A 19748-nucleotide genomic window follows, 5' to 3' on the forward strand; every position below is an offset into this window, starting at 1 on the left:
GGAGAGGAGGAGGAGAGGAGGAGGAGGAGGAGGAGGAGGATGAAGGCTGTGGCTGCTGCGGCATGCAGGCACCGGGGGCACCGCGTGGTGACGTCACGGTGACGTCACGTCGAGCCGCGATCGTCCGTGGTGGCGCCGCGAGGGCACGGCGTTGACGTCGTGATGACGTCGCGACGGTGGCACGATGACGTCGCGATCGTCCACGGTGATGTTGCGATAACGCTGTGATGACGTCATGACCGCGCCGTGGTGACACCGCGGTGACGTCGCGATCAGCCATGAGGATGCCACGGTGGCACCGTGACGGTGTCCCAGTGACGCCATGATCGTGTCGCGATGACACCGCGATGACGTCACGATAACGTCACGATGGTGTCGTGATGGCATCGCAACGACACGGCGATGACGTCACCATCATCCATGGTGACGCCATGATGACATCACGATGGCACCACAACGGTGTCGCGATAACGCCGCGATGGCGTCACGATGACATCGCGATGACGCCCCGAAGACGCCGCCATCATCCATGACAACACCATGATGACGCCATGATGACATCACGATGGCGCCACAACGGTGTCGCGATAACGCCGCGATGGTGTCACGATGACATCGTGATGACGCCCCAATGACGTCACAAATCATCCGTGATGACACCACCATAACTTCACAACGGCGCCGCGATGACACCGCGAAGATGCCGCCATCACCCATGACAACACCGTGATGACGCCATGATGACATCACAATGTCAAATATGCCAAAATAGCGTCATGATGACATCGTGACAGCACCCCAACGACGCCGATGACGCCACGATAACTTCACAACGGCGCCGCGATGATGCCACGAAGACGTCACCATCATCCATGACAACACCATGATGACGCCACGATGACATCACGATGGTGCCACAACGGCGTCGCAATATGCCACAATGGCGTCATGATGACATCGCGACAACGCCCCAATGACGTCACAAATCATCCATGATGACGCCACGATAACTTCACAACGGCGCTGTGATGACACCGCGATGACATCGCAACGACACCATGAAGACGCCGCCATCATCCATGACAACGCAACGATGGCGCCACAACGGCGTCGCAATATGCCACAATGGCGTCATGATGATATCGCGACGATGCCCCAATGACACCGCAATCATCCGTGATGATGCCACAATAACTTCACAACGGCGCCGTGATGATGCCACGAAGACGTCACCATCATCCATGACAACACCATGATGACGCCATGATGACATCACGATGGCACCTCAACGGCGTCGCAATATGCCACAATGGCGTCATGATGACATCGCGACAACGCCCCAACGACGCCACGATAACTTCACAACGGCGCCGCGATGGCGTCACGATGACATTACGACGATGCCCTGAAGATGCCACCATCATCCACGACAACATCATGATGACGCCATGATGACATCACGATGTCAAATATGCCAAGATAGCGTCATGATGACATCACGACATGCCCCAACGACGCCGATGACGCCACGATAACTTCACAACGGCGCCGCGATGACGCCGCAAATCATCCACGATGACGCCACGATAACTTCACAACAGCGCCGTGATGACACCGCGACGGCATCGCAACGACGCCGCGAAGACGCCGCCATCATCCACGACGACGCCGTGATGACACCATGATGACATCACGATGTCAAATATGCCAAAATAGTGTCATGATGACATCGCGACATGCCCCAACGACACCGATGACGCCACGATAACTTCACAACGGCGCTGCGATGACGCCGCAAATCATCCACGATGACGCCACGATAACTTCACAACAGCGCCGTGATGACGCCGCGACGATGCCCCGAAGACACCGCCATCATCCATGACACCGCCACGACGACGCCACGACGGCGCCATCACGGAGCCATCGCGCCGCCGCCGCGGTGTCGCCGCGGCCTCGCCTACTTCTGGATCTGGAATATAAAAAGGCGCAGGTTGATGTTCTTGGCCGCCAGCAGCTTGTTGCACTCCACCGAGTCCACGATGGGGAGCGGCATGTACTCCGTCTCATTGTTCTCATTGGTAAAGACAAAGTGGTAGATGACCGGCTTGATCTTGACGTCGTCGTAGGGCCCCTCGAGGAGGAGGAAGGAGCACTCGAGCGGCGAGTTGACCTTGCTCTTGAGGATGAGCTGGAAGGACAGGGTGCGCTTGCAGGAGAGGTTGGGGTTGCGCTCCGAGTCGTTGACGCGCGCCTTCAGCACCCAGGTCTGGTTGAGGACCGTCAGGCGCGGCGTCTCGTAGTACAGCCGCGTGATGAAGTCGTCCGTGCGGTACGGGCGGAACTGCACCTCTGGGGGGGGGGAAAAGGGGGGACAGGGGGGAGAGGGGGGTTAGTGGTGGTACTGGAAGGCCGAGATGGGGTCACCCCGGAGATATGGGGGTCATCGGGGGCACCCCGAAGTCATGGTGGTCCTGGGGGGCATCCCAAAGCCATTGGTGGTCCCAAGGGCTACCCCAAAGTCATCAGGGTCCTCGGGGGGCACTGTGGAGTCATGGGGGTCCTCAGGGTCACCCCAAAGTCACAGTGGTCCCAGGGGGCTACCCCAGAGTCAAGGTGGTCCTGGGGGGCATACCAAAGTCACCGTGGTCCTCAGGGCAACCCTGAAGCCATGGGGGTCCTGGGGGGCACCCCAAAGTCATGGGGGTCCTGGGGGGCTACCCCAGAGCCATGGGGGTCCTTGGGGGCACCCCAAAGTCATGGGGGTCTTTGGGGGGCACCCCAGAGCCATGGTGGTCCTGGGGGACACCCTCAAAGTCATGGGGGTCCTCAGGGCTACCCCTGACCCATGGTGGTCCCGGGGGTCACCCCAAAGTCATAGGGGTCTTTGGGGGGCTACCCCGGAGCCATGGTGGTCTTGGGGGCACTGCAAAGTCATGGTGGAACCAGGGGGCACCCCAAAGTCATGGTGGGCCTGGGGGGACCCCAGAGCCATGGGGGTCCTGGGGGACAACCCTGGAGCCATGGTGGTCCTGGGGGGCATCCTAAAGTCAAGCTGGTCTTTGGGGGGCTACCCCAAAGTCATGGGGGTCCTTGGGGGCTACCCCAAAGTCACAGTGGTCTCAGGTGGCACCCCAAAGTCACGGTAGTCCTGGGGGGCTACCCCAAAATCATGGGGGTCCCAGGGGCTACCCCAGAGCCATGGTCGTCCTCAGGGGCACCCCAAAGTCATGGGGGTCTTTGGGGGGCACCCTGGAGCCATGGTGGAACCAGGGGGCACCCCAAAGTCATGGTGGTCCTGGGGGGAATCCCGGAGCCATGGTGGTCCTCAGGGCCACCCCAAAGTCACAGGGGTCCTGGGGGCACCCCGGAGCCACGGTGGAACCAGGGGGCACCCCAAAGTCATGGGGGTCCTGGGGGGCTACCCTGGAGCCATGGTGGTCTTTGGGGAGCCCCAAAGTCATGGGGGTCATCGGGGGCAGCCTAAAGTCATGGGGGTTCTCAGGGGCACCCCAAAGTCATGGGGGTCTTGGGAGGTACCCCAAAGTCATGATGGTCCCAGGGGCTACCCCAGAGCCATGGGGGTCCTTGGGGGCACCCCAAAGTCATGGGGGTCCTCAGGGCTACCCCCGACCCATGGTGGGCCCGGGGGTCACCCCAAAGTCATGGGGGTCTTTGGGGGGAACCCCGGAGCCATGGGGGTCCTCAGGGGGACCCCAAAGTCCTGGGGGTTTTTGGGGGGCACCCTGGAGCCATGATGGTCCTTGGGGGCACCCCAAAATCATGGGGGTCTTTGGGTTGCCCTCAAAGTCATGGGGGTCCTGGGGGACACCCTCAAAGTCATGGGGGTCCTTGGGGGGCACCCCACAGCCATGGTGGTCCTGGGGGCTACCCCAAAGTCACAGTGGTCCCAGGGGGCACCCCAAAGTCATCGTGGTCTTTGGGGGGCATCCCAAAGCCATGGGGGTCCCAAGGGCTACCCCAAAGTCACGGTGGTCCCGGGTGGCACCCTAAAGTCATGGGGGTCCTTGGGGCTACCTCAGAGCCACGGTGGTCCTGGGGTGGGCCCCAAAGTCATGGTGGTCCTGGGGGCCACCCCAAAGTCATGGGAGTCCTGGGGGCTACCCCGGAGCCATGGTGGTCCCTGGGGCACCCCAAAGTCACGGTGGTCCTTGGGGGGCTACCCCGGAGCCATGGTGGTCCTCGGGGGCACCCCAAAGTCATGGTGGTGCTGGGGGGAATGCCAGAGCCATAGTGGCCCTGGGGGGCACCCCAAAATCATGGAGGTTCTGGGGGGCTACCCTGGAGCCATAGTGGTCCTCGGGGCTACCCTGGAGCTATGGTGGTCCTTGGGGGCACCCCAAAGTCATGGTGGTCCCAGTGGGCACCCCAAAGTCATGGTGGTCCCAGGGGACTACCCCAAAGTCACGGTGGTCCTCAGGGGGCTACCCCCAAGCCATGGTGGTCCTGGGGGTCACCCTAAAGTTATGGGGGTCCCGGGGCACCCCAAAGACATGGTGGTCCTTGGGGTCTACCCTGCAGCCATGGTGGTCCTGGGGGCACCCCAAAGTCATGGGGGCCTTTGGGGGGCACCCTGGAGCCATGGTGGTCTTGGGGGGCACCCCAAAGTCATGGTGGTCCTGCGGGGAATCCCGGAGCCATGGGGGTCCTCAGGGGGACCCCAAAGTCACGGTGGTCCTCAGGGCTACCCTGAAGCCATGGAGGTCCTAGGGGGCACCCCAAAGTCACGGGGGTCCTGGGGGGCTACCCCGGAGCCATGGTTGTCCTGGGAGCAGCACATGCAGCTCCAAAACCAAAAAAAGGCAAAAAAAAACAAAAAACCAAAAAAACAGAAAAGGCGAAACCCCCCTCAAAAAAGGCGAAAAACCCCCAAAAAGGTGAAAAACCCCCCCAAAAAGGCAAACCCCCCCCCCAAAAAAGGTGAAAAAAAAAGGCGAAAACCCCCCAAAAAAGGTGAACCCCCCCCAAGAAAGGTAAAAAGAAAAACACAAAAAAGGGGAAAACCCCCCCCAAAAAAGGCGAAAAACCGCAAAAAAGGGCAGAAAACCCCCCAAAAAGGCGAAAAAAAAAAAAAAACAAAAAACAAAAAAACAAAAGGTAAAAAAAAAAAAAAAAAACAGTCAAAAAAAAAAAAAAACAGTCAAAAAAAAAAAAGGCAAGGAAGAAAGGCAAAAAACCTCCCCAAAAAAGGCAAAAAAAACCCAACAAAACAGGCAAAAAAAAAAACATAAAAGGCGAAACTCCCTCCAAAAAGGCATAAAAAAAACAACAAAAAAGGTGAAAAACCCCCCAAAAAAGGTGAAAAACCCCCCAAAAAAGGTGAAAAACCCCCCAAAAAAGGCGAAAAAAACAAAAAAGGCAAAAAAAAAACAAAAAGGGCGAAAACCCCCCAAAAAGGCGAAAAACCCCCAAAAAAGGCAAAAAAAAAACAAAAAAGGCAAAAAAAAACCAAAAAAGGGCGAAAAACCCCCCAAAAAAGGCGAAAAAGAAAAAAAAAGGCGAAAACCCCCCAAAAAGGCGAAAGACCCCCCCAAAAAAGGCGAAAAACCCCCAAAAAAGGCGAAAAACCCCCAAAAAAGTCTCCGAGGGCCCGCGGTGCCGCCCGGTACCTGTGTATCCGATCTTCTCGAAGCTGAGCAGGCTGAAGATGCTGTTGTAGAGCTGCATCTCCTTCTGGCGCGTTTGGTCCATCTCGTCCAGGATGTCCATCAGCTCGTTGCCCGTCTTGGTGGGGTGCGTGCACTCGGCCTCGTGCACCGTCAGCTCGTGGAAGGGGCCCTGCCACGGGCAGCCGATGCGCTTGTACTTGCACTGCGTCACCCTGCGGGGCACCGAGACGGACTTTTTGGGGGGATTTGGGGGGATTTGGGGGTGGGTGCCACCACTGGGGACGCGTGGTGGAAGGACTGGTGAGGATGAAGCGGTGCCAAGGGGTCGCCGCGCGCTGCTGCCTTCCTCCGGCACGCACGGTGAGCACCGGGAGCCCTTCGCCACGTGTCCTGTCCCCAAATGTCCCATCCCCGTCCCCGTGCCGTCCCCGTGCCATGCTGCACCGTCCCCATCCCGTCCCCTTGCCGTACCTGTCCTGGCACTCCTCCTACCCATCCCCAACCCATCCCCATGCCATCCCCATCCCGTCCCTGTGCCGTGGCCGTGCCGTACCCATCCTGGCACTCCTCCTTCCCATCCCCTACCTGTTCCTGTGCCATCCTGTCCCCATGCCATGCTGTGCCATCCCCATGCCATTGCCATGCCGTACCTGTCCTGGCACTCCTCCTTCCCATCCCCATCCCATCCCATGCCATCACCATGCCGTACCTGTCCCGGCACTCCTTCCCATCCCCTACCTGTCCCCATCCCATCCCCCTGCCATACCCGTCCTGGCACTCCTCCTTCCCATCCCCATCCCATCCCCGTGCCATCCCCGTGCCGTACCCATCCTGGCACTCCTCCTTCCCATCCCTGTCCCCATCCCGTCCTGGTGCCATACCCGTCCCGGCACTCCTCCTTCCCATCCCGAACCCATCCCCATCCTGTCCCCATACCCGTCCCCTTGCCGTACCTGTCCTGGCACTCCTCCTACCCATCCCCTACCTGTCCCCATGCCATACTGTGCCATCGCCGTGCCATACCCGTCCTGGCACTCCTCCTTCCATTCCCAACCCATCCCCATCCCATCCCCATGCCATGGCCGTGCCCTACCCATCCTGGCACTCCTGTTTCCCATCCCCATCCCCTACCTGTCCCCATGCCATCCCCATCCTGTCCCCATGCCATCGCCATGCCATACCCGTCCTGGCACTCCTCCTTCCCATCCCCTACCTGTTCCTGTGCCATCCTGTCCCCATGCCATCGTCATGCCATCCCCATGCCATTGCCATGCCGTACCTGTCCTGGCACTCCTCCTACCCATCCCCATGCCATCACCATGCCGTACCCGTCCCGGCACTCCTCCTTCCCATCCCCTACCTGTCCCCGTGCCATCCCCGTGCTGTACCTGTCCTGGCACTCCTCCTACCCATCCCCTACCTGTCCCTGTGCCATACTGTGCCATCGCCGTGCCATACCTGTCCTGGCACTCCTCCTTCCCATCCCCATCCCATCCCCATGCCATACCTGTCCCCGTGCCATACCCGTCCTGGCACTCCTCCTTCCCATCCCCATCTCCATCCTGTCCCCATCTCATCCCCATCCCGTCCCCACCCCGTCCCGGTGCCGTACCTGTCCTGGCACTCCTCCTTCTGGTGCCTCTCGAGCAGGGAGCGGGGGAACTGCTGCGCGCAGAAGCCGCACTCGGAGGGCAGCTCGCTCACCGCCTTCTCCACGGCCAGGTTTCGGCAGCACAGGCTCTTGCTGATCTCGCAGCGGCAGTTGGGGCAGGTGGCCTGCTCCTTCCTTCAGCCGCGCGTCCGCCAGCAGGTGGATGAAGCAGCCGGCGCACATCAGGTGCCCGTTGGTGCACTGCGGGGGAGGAGAGGGGGGAGCGGGTCAAAGGGGGGGAAAATGGGGGAGATTTGGGGGAAATTGGGGGGATTTGGGGGGGATTTGGGGGAGAATGGGGGGATTTTGGGGGGATTTAGGGGAAAATTGGGGGATTTGGGGGGGGATTTGGGGGAAAATTGGGGGATTTGGGGGGATTTGGGGGAAAATTGGGGGATTTGGGGGGATTGGGGAAAATTGGGGGATTTGGGGGAAAATTGGGGGATTTGGGGGAAGATTGGGGGATTTGGGGGAAGATTGGGGGATTTGGGGGAAGATTGGGGGATTTGGGGTGAGTTCGGGGGGATTTGGGGTGAGTTGGGGGGCATTTGCATCAGGTGCCCGTTGGTGCACTGCGGGGGACGAGGAGACGGGGCGCGGGTCAAAGGGGGAAAATGAGGGAGATTTGGGGGAAAATTGGGGGATTTGGGGGAAAATTGGGGGATTTGGGGGAAAATTGGGAGAGAATGGGGGGTATTTGCATCAGGTGCCCGTTGGTGCACTGCGGGGCGAGGAGAGGGGGAACGGGTCAGCGGGGGGAAAAAGGGGGAGATTTGGGGGGAAATTGGGTGATTTGGGGGGAGATTGGGGGATTTGGGGGAAGAATTGGTGGATTTGGGGGGAAATTGGGGGATTTGGGGGAAGAATTGGGGGATTTGGGGGAAGAATTGGGGAGAATGGGGGGATTTGGGGTGAGTTGGGGGGGATTTGCATCAGGTGCCCGTTGGTGCACCGCGGGGGGCGAGGAGAGGGGGAACGGGTCAGCGGGGGAAAATGGGGGAGATTTGGGGGGAAATTGGGGATTTGGGGGAAAACTGGGGGATTTGGGGGGGATTTGGGGGAAGAATTGGGTGATTTGGGGGAGAATTGGGTGATTTGGGGGAGAATTGGGTGATTTGGGGTGAGTTCGGGGGGATTTGGGGTGAGTTCGGGGGGATTTGCATCAGGTGCCCGTTGGTGCACCGCGGGGGCGAGGAGAGGGGGCAGGGGTCAGCAGGGGGGAATGGGGGAGATTTGGGGGAAAATTGGGGGATTTGGGGGAAAATTGGGTGATTTGGGGGAAAACTGGGGGATTTGGGGAAGAATTGGGGGATTTGGGGGGGATTCGGGGGATTCGGGGGATTTGGGGTGAGTTCGGGGGGATTTGCATCAGGTGCCCGTTGGTGCACTGCGGGGTGAGGAGAGGGGAAAAGGTCAGCGGGGGGGAAAATGGGGAGATTTGGGGGGAAATTGGGGACTTGGGGGAAAATTGGGGGATTTGGGGATTTGGGGGAAGAATTGGGTGATTTGGGGTGAGTTCGGGGGGATTTGCATCAGGTGCCCGTTGGTGCACTGCGGGGCCAGGAGAGGGGGCGCGGGTCAGCAGGGGGAAAATGGGGGAGATTTGGGGGAAAATTGGGGGATTTGGGGGAAAATTGGGGGATTTGGGGTGATTTAAGGGAAAATTGGGTGCTTTGGGGTGAGTTCGGGGGGATTTGGGGTGAGTTGGGGGGATTTGCATCAGGTGCCCGTTGGGGCACTGCGGGGGGCGAGGAGAGCGGGCGCGGGTCAGCGGGTATGGGGCAGGGGGAAATGGGGGGGGTTGGGGGGGATTTGGGGCATTTGGGGGACATTTGGGGTGAACTGGGGAGAAAATGGGGCAACTGGAGGGAAAAAGGGGTGATTTGGGTAAATTGGATGATTTGGGGGTGATATGGGGGAAAATTGGGGGGATTTGGGGGAGATTTGGGGGGGATTTGGGGGGATTTGGGGAAAACAGGGCGATTGGGGGGAAAACGGGGGAAAATTGGGTGATTTGGGGCAACTGGGGGATTTAGGGGAAAATTCAGAGATTTGGGGGGGATCTGGGGAGAAAATGGGGCGATTGGGGACAAATGGGGTGATTTGGGGAAAATTCAGTGATTTGGGGAGAAAAGGGGGCAATTGGGGGATGATTGGGGGGTCAACTGGGGGAAAGTGGGGTGATTTGGGGGTTATTTGGGTGAAAGTTGGGTGATTTGGGGCAATTTGGGGGGGATTTGGGGGAAACTGGGTGATTTGGGGGGATTTGGGGGAAAACTGGGTGATTTGGAGGGGATTTGGGGAGAAAATGGGGTGATTGGGGAAAATGGGGTGATTTGGGGTAAATTGGATGATTTGGGGGGGATTTGGGGGAAAATGAGGGCATTTGGGGCAATTTGGGGGAAAAGGTGGTGATTTGGGAGGGTGACTTGGGGGGAATAATTTTGGGGGGGCAACGGGGCAATTTGGGGGCGATTTGGGGGAAAACGGGCCCGGAAGCTGCCATGGGTTGGGCATCGCTAACGGGGGGCACCGCGCGGTGGCAGTGGGGACCCCGCAAGAGACAGGAACCCTAAACCACCAGTTTTCTCCCCAAAATCCGCCTCTCCAGGAGCAGCCAGGGCACCCCGCGGGCACCCGGCACCCCCACACCCCGTCCCCGTCCCACCGACCCCAAAAACCGCGGCGTGCCCGGCACCGATCCCGGCACCCAGGGGACACCGGCACTGCCGCCACTACTACCGCTACTACCACTACTACCACTAGTAGCATTGCTACCACTGCTTGAACTACTACCACTACTACCACTGCTGGTGGCACTGCTGCCACTACTGCCACTACTAGCACTACTACCACTGCTTGTAGCACTGCTACCACTACTGCCACTACTAGCACTGCTACTACTACTCGCACTGCTGGTGGCACTACTAGCACTGCTGCCACTACCACCACTACTAGCACTGCTGCCACTGCTCGCACTACTACCACTAGTGCCACTACTAGCACTGCTGCCACTGCTACCACTACAAGCATTGCTACCACTGCTCAAACTGCCACCACTACTAGCACTGCTGGTGGCACTGCTACCACTACTACCACTACTGCTACCACTACTGGCACTAGTAGCACTGCTACCACTGCTCGAACTACTACCACTACTACCACTGCTAGTGGCACTACTGCCACTACTAGCACAGCCGGCACTGCTGCCACTGCTACTACTGCTCGCACTGCTGGTGGCACTACTAGCACTACTGCCACTACCACCACTACTAGCACTGCTGCCACTGCTCACACTACTACCACTAGTGCCACTGCAACCACTGCTTCCACTACTAGCACTGCTGCCACTACTACCACTGCTGGCACTAGTAGCACTGCTGGCACTAGTAGCACTGCTGGCACTGCTCGAACTACTACCACTACTACCACTGCTGGTGGCACTGCTACCACTACTGGCACTACTAGCACTGCTACTACTGCTCACACTGCTACCACTGCCAGCACTGCAACCACTACTGCCACTACTAGCACTGCCACCACTAGCAGCACTGCTACCACTACTGCCACTGCTACTACTCGCACTGCTACCACTACTACCACTGCTTGTAGCACTGCTACCACTACTGCCGCTGCTAGTAGCACTGCTACCACTACTGCCACTACTAGTAGCACTGCTACCACTACTGCCACTGCTACTACTAGTACTGCTGCCACTGCTACCACTGCTTGTAGCACTGCTACCACTACTGCCACTACTACCACTACTAGCACTGCTCACACTGCTACTACTACTACCACTACTCGCACTGCTGCCACCGGTGGCACCGCCGGCACAACCGGCTGCCCCGGCGCTGCAGCGTCCCGCCGCTAATTACCACCGCTAATTACACGAAGGTTAACGAGCGTCCTCAGCAGGGCAGCCCCCCCCCCGGCACTTGGAGACACCGATTTTTGGCTTTCCCCAAAATGGCTGAGCATGGCCAGGGAGCTTTTCTCCCCCAGTCTGGTTTTCGGGGGCTGAAACTGGTGAGTTTGTCCCATGTGTGGAGCCACCCCGGGGGGGGCCACTAAAAGGGGGGACTCCAAGACCTTTTTTGGGGGTAGGGGGGGTCTGAGACCATTTTGGGGGGGTCCAGGGCCTTTTTTGGGAGGGGGATTCTAGGCCTTTTTGGGGTGGAGGGGGTTCTGGGCCTTGTTCTGGGGGGTCTGGGACTTTTTTTTGGGGGGTCTGGACCCTTTTAGGATGGGGGGTCCTAGGACCTCATTTTGAAGTGGGGGGTCCAGGACCCTTATTTTGAAGTGGGGGGTCCAGGCCCTTTTGGGAGGGTCTGGTACCTCTTTTTTGGGGGATCAAGGCCTTTTTTGGAAGGGGGCTCTGGCACGTTTTTTTTTGGGGGGTCTGGACCTCTTTGGGAGGGGATTGGTACCTCTTTTTTGGGGGGTTGGGGCTGTTTTTCTTTTTGGGGGGTCCATGCCCCTTTTTTTTGGGGGGGAAGCAACTCTCTACCCTTTTTTTTTGGGGGGCAGGAGGAGTCTAGAGCTTATTTTGGAAGGGGGATGATGGGGACCTTTTTTTGGGGGGGTCAGGGACCCTTCTTTTTAAGGGGGTGTTTTTGCCCCTTGGGGGGGTTCACCAGGACCTTTTTTTTGGGGGGTGGGGGTGAGGGATCCTGGACCCCTTTTTTGGGGGGGACACTTGGGGGATATATGGACCCCTTTTTTTGGGGTGGGGGTGGTCTTGGCCCCTATTTGGGGTGTTGAGTCCCCTTCTGGGGGGGGAAGACTCCAGGTCCTCTGTTTTGGGAGGGGGGCATTTAGGAGGTTTGTGAGACCCTTTTTTTGGGGGTGGGGGTGCCTGGCCCCTGTTTTCTGGGGCTCAGGCTCTCGGGGGGTTCTGGGGTCTCTTTTCGGGGTGGGGGTGCTGAGCACGTTTTGGGGCGGGCACTTTCAAGGGGTGGAGAGGCATCTGGGTCCTTTTTTGGGGGGGGATACCGGACTCCCTTGGGCTCCTGGGTGTCCCAATTTTAGGGGGGTTCTTATCCTATGGGGGGTGTCCCGTGCCCCCATTGGGGGGGTCCCAGTCCCTATGGAGGGGGCACGTGCCCACAGGGGGTCCCAGTCCCTATGGGGGGATCCCAGTCCATACAGGGGGTCCCGGACCCACTGGGGGTGATCCCAGTCCCTGGGGGGGAGGGGTCCTGGCCTATGGGGGAGGGGTTCCGGCCCTATCGGGGGTGATCCCAGTCCCTATTGGGGGTCATACCTTTAGGGGGTCCCAGCTAACTGGGGGTGATCCCAGTCCTACTGGGGGATCCCTTGCCCATGGGGGGGGTCCTAGTCTCTACGGGGGGTGGGTCCCCATGCCTATGGGGGGGGGGTCCTTGCCTATTAGGGGGATCCCAGCCCCACAGGGGGGGTCCCGCTCATGGGGGGTTCGTCCACACGGGGGGAGGTCCTGGCCTCACGGGGGGTCTCAGCCCTATTGGGGGGGTTCTATCCCTTTGGGGGGTGTTCTAGCGCTATTGGGGGAGGGTCCCAGTCCTACTGGGGGGTATTCTAGTCCTATGGGGGGTGTCCCAGTCCCATAGGGGGTATTCCTAGTCCCTACTGGGGGGTATCCCATTCCTATAAAGGGGTGATCCCAGTCCCTACGGGGGGATTCCCAGTGCTTATTGGGGGAGGGTCCCAGTCTATATAGGGGGATATTCCCAGTCCCCACAGAGGTGTCCCCATACCCATGGGGCCGGCCCCACCCCCCACAGAGGGGATATTCCCAGTCCCATGGGGGTCCTGACTCACATAGGGGAGCATCCCCAGTCATATGGGGGTTCTGAGTCCCCGTGGGGGGTTCGAGTCCCACTTATCCCAGTCCATAGGGGATATTCCCAGTCCTATAGGGGGTTATTCTAGCCCCATGGGGGGTCCTGGCCTATTAGTAGGGAAGCCCACTCCTATAGGGGGATATTCCCAGGCCCTATGGGGGGGTTGAGTCCCCTATTGGGGTGATCCCAGTCCTATGGGGGGGTGAATCCCAGTCCCTATGGAGGTGTCCCCGTACCCATAGGGGGGTCCCAGTCCCTATAGGGGGATATTCTGAGTCCGTATGGGGGTCCTAGTCTCTACGGGGGGTCTCATCCCTATGGGGGTGTCCCTGTGCCCATGGGGGGTCCGAGCGCCTATTGGGGGTGGGGGTCCTAGTCCATATAGGGGGTGATCCGAGCCTCTATGGGGGTGTCCCCATGCCCATGGTGGGGGTTCTAGGCCCTATAGGGGGTAATTCTAGTCCCTATAGGGGGTTATTCTAGTCCCTGTGGGGGGTGATCCAGCCCCCATGGGGGGGGTTGAGCCCTATTAGAGAGTAATCCCAGCCTCATAAGGGATATTCCCAGTCCCTATGGGGGGTTCTAGTCTATATAGGGGGTCCAGTCTGACTGGGGGGGGTTCGAGTCCTTATATAGGGGGTGATCCCAGTCCTACTGGGGGGGGTATCCCAGTCCCTATCGGGGAGGATCCCAGTCCCCACATAGGGCACATCCAGTCCCTATGGGGGGTCCATTCCTTTGTGCTGCCCCCCCCTCCCCCCACCCCCCTTCCCCCAACCCCCCCCCTCACCCCCTACCCCCCCCTCACCCCCACCCCCCCCCAAATGACCTGATAGACCGAGGCCTGGGGCAGGTCGAGGCAGACGGTGCAGCAGAGCACGGAGTGAGCAGCGGCCTCCAGCCTCCACGCTGCCCTCTGCTCCTCTGCTGCGCCTCCTCCTCCCCCTCCTCCTCCTCCTCCCCCCCAGCCCCCCCCCACCCCTCCTCCTCCTCCTCCCCCTCCCCCCGCCGCCCTCAGCCGCTCTCGGGGGGGGCGTCGGCGTCGGCGGCGGCCTCGCTCGCTAGGCCTCGCCCCACCGCTTCACCCTCCCCTCCTCCTTCCAGTCCCCCGCTTTCCCGGTCCCCCCGAGCCCGAACCCGGCGCCGGTACCGCGGGAGCGGGGGCGGCGGAGGCGGCCGGGCTCCGGCCTCTCGCTCCTCTGCTGCTGTGCGCGCGACATGGCCGCCGGCCCGCCAGCCCGCCGCCATCATCGTGCACAGGACACGCCCTCGGCGCCGTGATGGGGCAGGGGGAGTGGGTGAATCGGGGGCACGGGGGAGGCGGGAGAAGGGGAGGAGCGATGGAGGAGGGAGGGAGGGGAGGAGGGAGGGGGAGGAGGGGAGGGGGAAGGGGAGGGAAGGGGAGGGGCTGAAGGGGGCGGGCTTAAAGGGGGGCGACGGGGGCCCGGGGTGGCCTGAAAGTACGGGCCAAGAACACCAGTACGGCCCAGTAAGGGCCAGTAAGCACCAGTAACACCAGTACGGGCCAGTAAGGGCCAGTAAGCGCCAGCACGGCCCAGTAGGGCCAGTAAGCACCAGTAAGAACACCAGTAAGCACCAGTACAGGCCTGTAAACACCAGTTCGGCCCAGTAAACACCAGTACACACCAGTACAGGCCTGTAACGCCAGTAAGCACCAGTACAGCCCAGTACGGGCCTGTAAACACCAGTAAGCACCAGTACACACCAGTACAGGCCTGTAAACACTAGTAAGCACCAGTACGTCCCAGTAAACGCCAGTACATACAGACAGGCCTGTAAACACCAGTAAGCACCAGTACACACCAGAAAGCACCAGTACAACCCAGTAAACACCAGTACATACCAGTATGGCCTGTAAACACCAGTAAGCACCAGTAAGCACCAGTATGCACCAGTACGCACCAGTATGGCCTGTAAACGCAGTAAGTACCAGTACGCACCAGTACGGCCCGTAAACTTCGGGCCTGTAAACACCAGTAAGCACGAGTAAACACCAGTAAGCACCAGTATAGGGGTGTAAACACCAGTAAATACCATTACGGGCCTGTAAACACCAGTAAACACCAGTAAACACCAGTATGCACCAGTACGCACCAGTATGGCCTGTAAACATCAGTAAGTACGAGTACGCACCAGTACGGCCCGAGTCGGCCTGTAAACACCAGTAAGCACCACTACGGGCTGTAAGCACCAGTACATACCAGTACACACCGGTAAGCACCAGTATGGGCTGTAAACACCAGTAAACACCAGTACGGGCTGTAAGACTAGTACATACCAGTACGCACCAGTAAGCACCAGTACGGGCTGTAAACCTCAGTACATACCAGTACGGGCTGTAAGATCAGTAAACACCAGTACGGGACAGTTAAGTACCAGTACATATCAGTTCGGCCAGTAAACACCAGCAGGCCCAGTATGGGCCTGTAAGCACCAGTAAGCACCAGTAGGCCCACTAAGCACTAGTAAGTTCAGCACGGGCCAGTAAGCACCAGTACAGGCCAGTAAACACCAGTAAGAGCCAGTACACACCAGTAGACACCAGTACGGCCAGTGTGGCCCAGTAAACACCAGTATAGGCCAGTAAACACCAGTACAGGCCAGTAAACACCAGTATGGGCCAGTGCAGGCCAGTACGGCCCAGTAAACACCAGTACAGGCCAGTGCAGGCCAGTAGGCACCAGTATGGGCCAGTAAACACCAGTATGGGCCAGTATGGCCCACGAGGAACAGAGTAAACAATACACACCAGTAACACCAGTATGGCCCCGTGCGGCCCAGTACACACCAGTGTGGCCCAGTACACAGCAGTGCAGCCCAGTACAGCCTAGCGTGGCCCAGTATGGCCCACTGTGGCCCAGCATGCACCAGTGCATCCCAGTATGTACCAGTACATACCAGTACACACCAGTGTGGCCCAGTACAGACCAGTGCAGACCAGTACACACCAGTGTGGCCCAGTACAGACCAGTACAGACCAATGTGGCCAGTACACAGCACTGGGGGCACAGCGAGCCCTAGTGCACACGAGTGGTCCCAGTAAGCACGAGTAAGCACTCAGGTGCTATCCCGAGGGTGTCCGAGTGCCCCCCAGTATTCTCAGTACCCTCAGTGTGTCCCAGTCCCCCAGTACTCCCAGTACTCCCAGTACCCCCAAGTGTGTCCCAGTGCCCCCCAGTTTGTCCCAGTGCCCCCAGTGTGTCCCAGTGCTCCCAGTGTGTCCCAGTGTCCCCAGTATCTCCAGTGTGTTCCAGTGCCCCCAGTGTGTCCAGTGCTCCCAGTGTGTCCCAGTGCTCCCAGTGCTCCCAGTATGTTCGAGTGCCCCAAGGCTGTCCAGTACCCCCAGTGCTGCCCACTGTCCTCAGTGTCCCAGTGCCCCCAGTACTCCCAGTACCCTGAGTGTGTCCCAGTACTCCCAGTACCCCCGATGTGTCCCAGTGCCCCCAGTACTCCCAGTGTTCCCAGCTGTGTCCCAGTGCTGCCAATAGCCCCAGTACTCCCAATGTGTCCCAGTCCCCCAGTGTGTCCCAGTACTCCCAGTGTCCCCAGTGCTCCCAGTACTCCCAGTACTCCCAGTCCTCCTATGGACCCCCAGTATGTCCCAGTGTCCCCAGTACTCCCAGTGCCCCCAGCATGTCCCGGCCCCCAGTATGTCCCAGTACTCCCAGTACCCCCACATTCACCCACTCCCAGCAGTGCCACGAGGAGCGACTTGGACTCCATTCATCGCCACCACCAGTACCACCAGTACCACTCCCAGTCCCTCCGCGAGTCCCTCCCAGTTCCCCCCGTCCCCCCCGCCACCTCCTCAGCGCTCCCTGCAGCGCCAGGCAGGCTGGGGCAGGGACCATGGGCGCAGCTCTGGCCACAGCCCCCTGCTCCCATCAGGACGGCTCCCAGTGCTCCGAGTGTGTCCGAGATCACCAGTGTGTCCGAGTGCTCCGAGTACTCCCAGTGCCCTGAGTGTGTCCGAGTGCTCTCAGTGTGCCCAGATCACCAGTGTGTCCCAGTGCTCCCAGTGTGTTCCAGTGCTCCAAGTGCGTCCCAGTATCACCAGTGTGTCCCAGTGCTCCCAGTGTGTCCCAGTGCCCCCAGTGTGTCCCAGTGCACCCAGTACTCCCAGTACCCTCAGTGTGTCCCAGTGCTCCCAGTGTGTCCCAGTGCACCCAATACCCCCAGTACTCCCAATGTGTCCCAGTGTGTCCCAGTCTCCCAGTGTCCCAGTATGTCCCAGTACTCCCAGTCCCCCAAGTGTCCGAGTCCCCCCAGATGCCCTAGTACTCCCAGTCCCCCAGCATCACCCACTCCCAGCATGAGGAGCGACTAATCATTTATTGCCACCACCAGTGCCACCAGTACTCATTCCCAGTCCCTCCCAGTCCCCTCCCATACTGTCCCAGTCCCTCCCAGTCCCTCCCAGTTCCCCCAACCCCGCTGCCCTCCAGCGTCTCCCTGCATGCCAGGCAGGCTGGGGGGCAGCACCCATGGGCGCAGCTCCGGCCACAGCCCCCTGCTCCCATCAGGACGGCTCCAGTGTCCCAGTCCGTCGGCCACCAGCGCCGCCAGCGCCAGGACGCACTGCCGTCGGCGGCCACGGCCTGCGGGCGGCCAGCAGGAGGTTCTGATGCTCCCAGTGTGTCCCAAGACCCCAGTGCTCCCAGTGTGTCCCAGTATCACCAGTGTGTTCCAGTGCTCCCAGTGTGTCCCAGTGCCCCCAGTGTGTCCCAGTGACCCCAGCACTCCCAGTACCCCGACTGTGTCCAGTGCTCCGAGTGTGTCCCAGTGCACCCAGTACCCCCAGTACTCCCAATGTGTCCCAGTGTGTCCCAGTCTCCCCAGTGTCCCAGTATACCCCAGTACTCCCAGTCCCCCAGTGTATCCCAGTCCCCCCAGTATGTCCGAGTCCCCCCGAGTCCCCCCCAACATTCACCCACTCCCAGCATGAGGAGTCACTCTGGACCATCATCGCCACCACCAGTACCACATTCGAGTCCCTCCAGTCCCCCCCAGATGTCCCAGTCCCTCCCAGTCCCTCCCAGTCCCCCCCGTCCCCCGCGCCCCTCAGCGCTCCCTGCAGCGCCAGGCAGGCTGGGGCAGACCCATGGGCGCAGCGCCACAGCCCCCAGCACCCATCAGGACGGTTCCCAGTGCTCCCAGTCCCGTCGGCCACCAGCGCCAGTGCCAGGATCACCCGGCGGCGGCGGCCCACGGCCCCGCGGGCGGCCAGCAGGAGGGTCCCCAGTGCTCCGAGTGCGTCCGAGTATGACCAGTGTGTCCCAGCGCCCCCAGCGCTCCCAGTGCCCCCAGTGTGTCCCAGTGCCCCCAGTGTGTTCCAGTGCTCCCAGTGTGTCTGAGTGCCCCCAGTGTGTCCGTGACCCCAGTACTCCCAGCACCCCACTGTGTCCCAGTGCTCCCAGTGTGTCCCAGTGCACCCCATACCCCCACAGTACTCCCAATGTGTCCCAGTGTGTTCCAGTCTCCCCCAGTGCTCCCAGTATGTCCCAGTACTCCCAGTCCCCCAGTGTGTCCCAGTCCCCCAGTATGGTCCAGCACCTCCCAGTTCCCCCAGATTCCCACTGATTCCCCAGGTTAGGAAGTGACTTGGACCCATTCATCGCCACCACCAGGTGCCACCAGTACCACTCCCAGTCCCTCCCAGTCCCTCCCAGTCCCTCCCAGTCCCTCCCAGTCCCTCCCAGTCCCCCCCGTCCCCCGCTGCCCCTCAGGTGCTCCCTGCAGCGCCAGGCAGGCTGGGGGGCAGCACCCACGGCCGCAGCCTCCGGCCACAGCCCCCTGCTCCCATTAGGACGGCTCCCAGTGCTCCCAGCCGCCGGCCACCAGCGCCGCCAGCGCCAGGACGCACCCCGGCGGCGGCGGCCACGGCCCCGCGGGCGGCCAGCGCCCGACCCTCGGCGGGGAGCCCGGCGGCGGCGGGGGCCAAGGCCACGGTGACCCCCAGCAGCGTGGCCGTGCCGGGGTCGCCGGAGCGTGCCACAAGAAGCCGAGGCTCACCAAGGGCTGGGCCACCACCGCGGCCCACCCCAGCAGCCGGGCAGGGGTCGGGGGGCGCGCCGGGGGCGCCAGGGCGGGGGTGACGGCGCGCCGCAGGTCGCCGCAAAGGGACTGCAGGGCGAAGCCGGCCGCGGCCGCCTCACCTACGGGGGGAAGAGGGTGGTGGCACCGGCTGGTGGGTGGGACCAGTGTGGTGGTGGCACCGGTGGCTGGTGGCACTGGTGTGGTGGGTGTGGACCGGTGTGGTGGTGGCACTGGTGTGGTGGTGGCACTGGTGTGGTGGGCACTGGTGTGGTGGCACTGGTGTGGTGGTGGCACCGGTGTGGTGGCACTGGTGTGGGGGTGGCACCAGTGTGGTGGCACTGGTGTGGTGGTGGCACTGGTGTGGTGGCACTGGTGTGGTGGCACTGGTGTGGTGGTGGCACTGGTGTGGTGGTGGCACTGGTGTGGTGGCACCAGTGTGGTGGTGGTACCAGTGTGGTGGCACCGGTGTGGTGGTGGCACCGGTGTGGTGGCACTGGTGTGGTGGCACTGGTGTGGGGGTGGCACCAGTGTGGTGGCACCAGTGTGGTGGCACCGGTGTGGTGGCACCGGTGTGGTGGTGGCACT

At 60.7% G+C, this 19748-nt stretch overlaps 1 protein-coding gene across 1 annotated transcript; it reads right to left on the reverse strand.

The window, feature by feature from the left end:
* Positions 1-727: 727 nt before the first annotated feature.
* Positions 728-7464, reverse strand: ZFTRAF1 (zinc finger TRAF-type containing 1). The gene is given in 4 exon segments (XM_072034216.1): positions 728-2352; positions 5631-5842; positions 7243-7412; positions 7414-7464. Coding segments are annotated over 4 exon segments (825 nt in total). The 3' UTR covers positions 728-1960.
* Positions 7465-19748: the final 12284 nt, after the last annotated feature.

The sequence above is a fragment of the Anas platyrhynchos genome, chromosome 2 (genome assembly GCF_047663525.1).
Source record: "Anas platyrhynchos isolate ZD024472 breed Pekin duck chromosome 2, IASCAAS_PekinDuck_T2T, whole genome shotgun sequence".
Taxonomy (NCBI): Eukaryota; Metazoa; Chordata; class Aves; order Anseriformes; family Anatidae; genus Anas; species Anas platyrhynchos.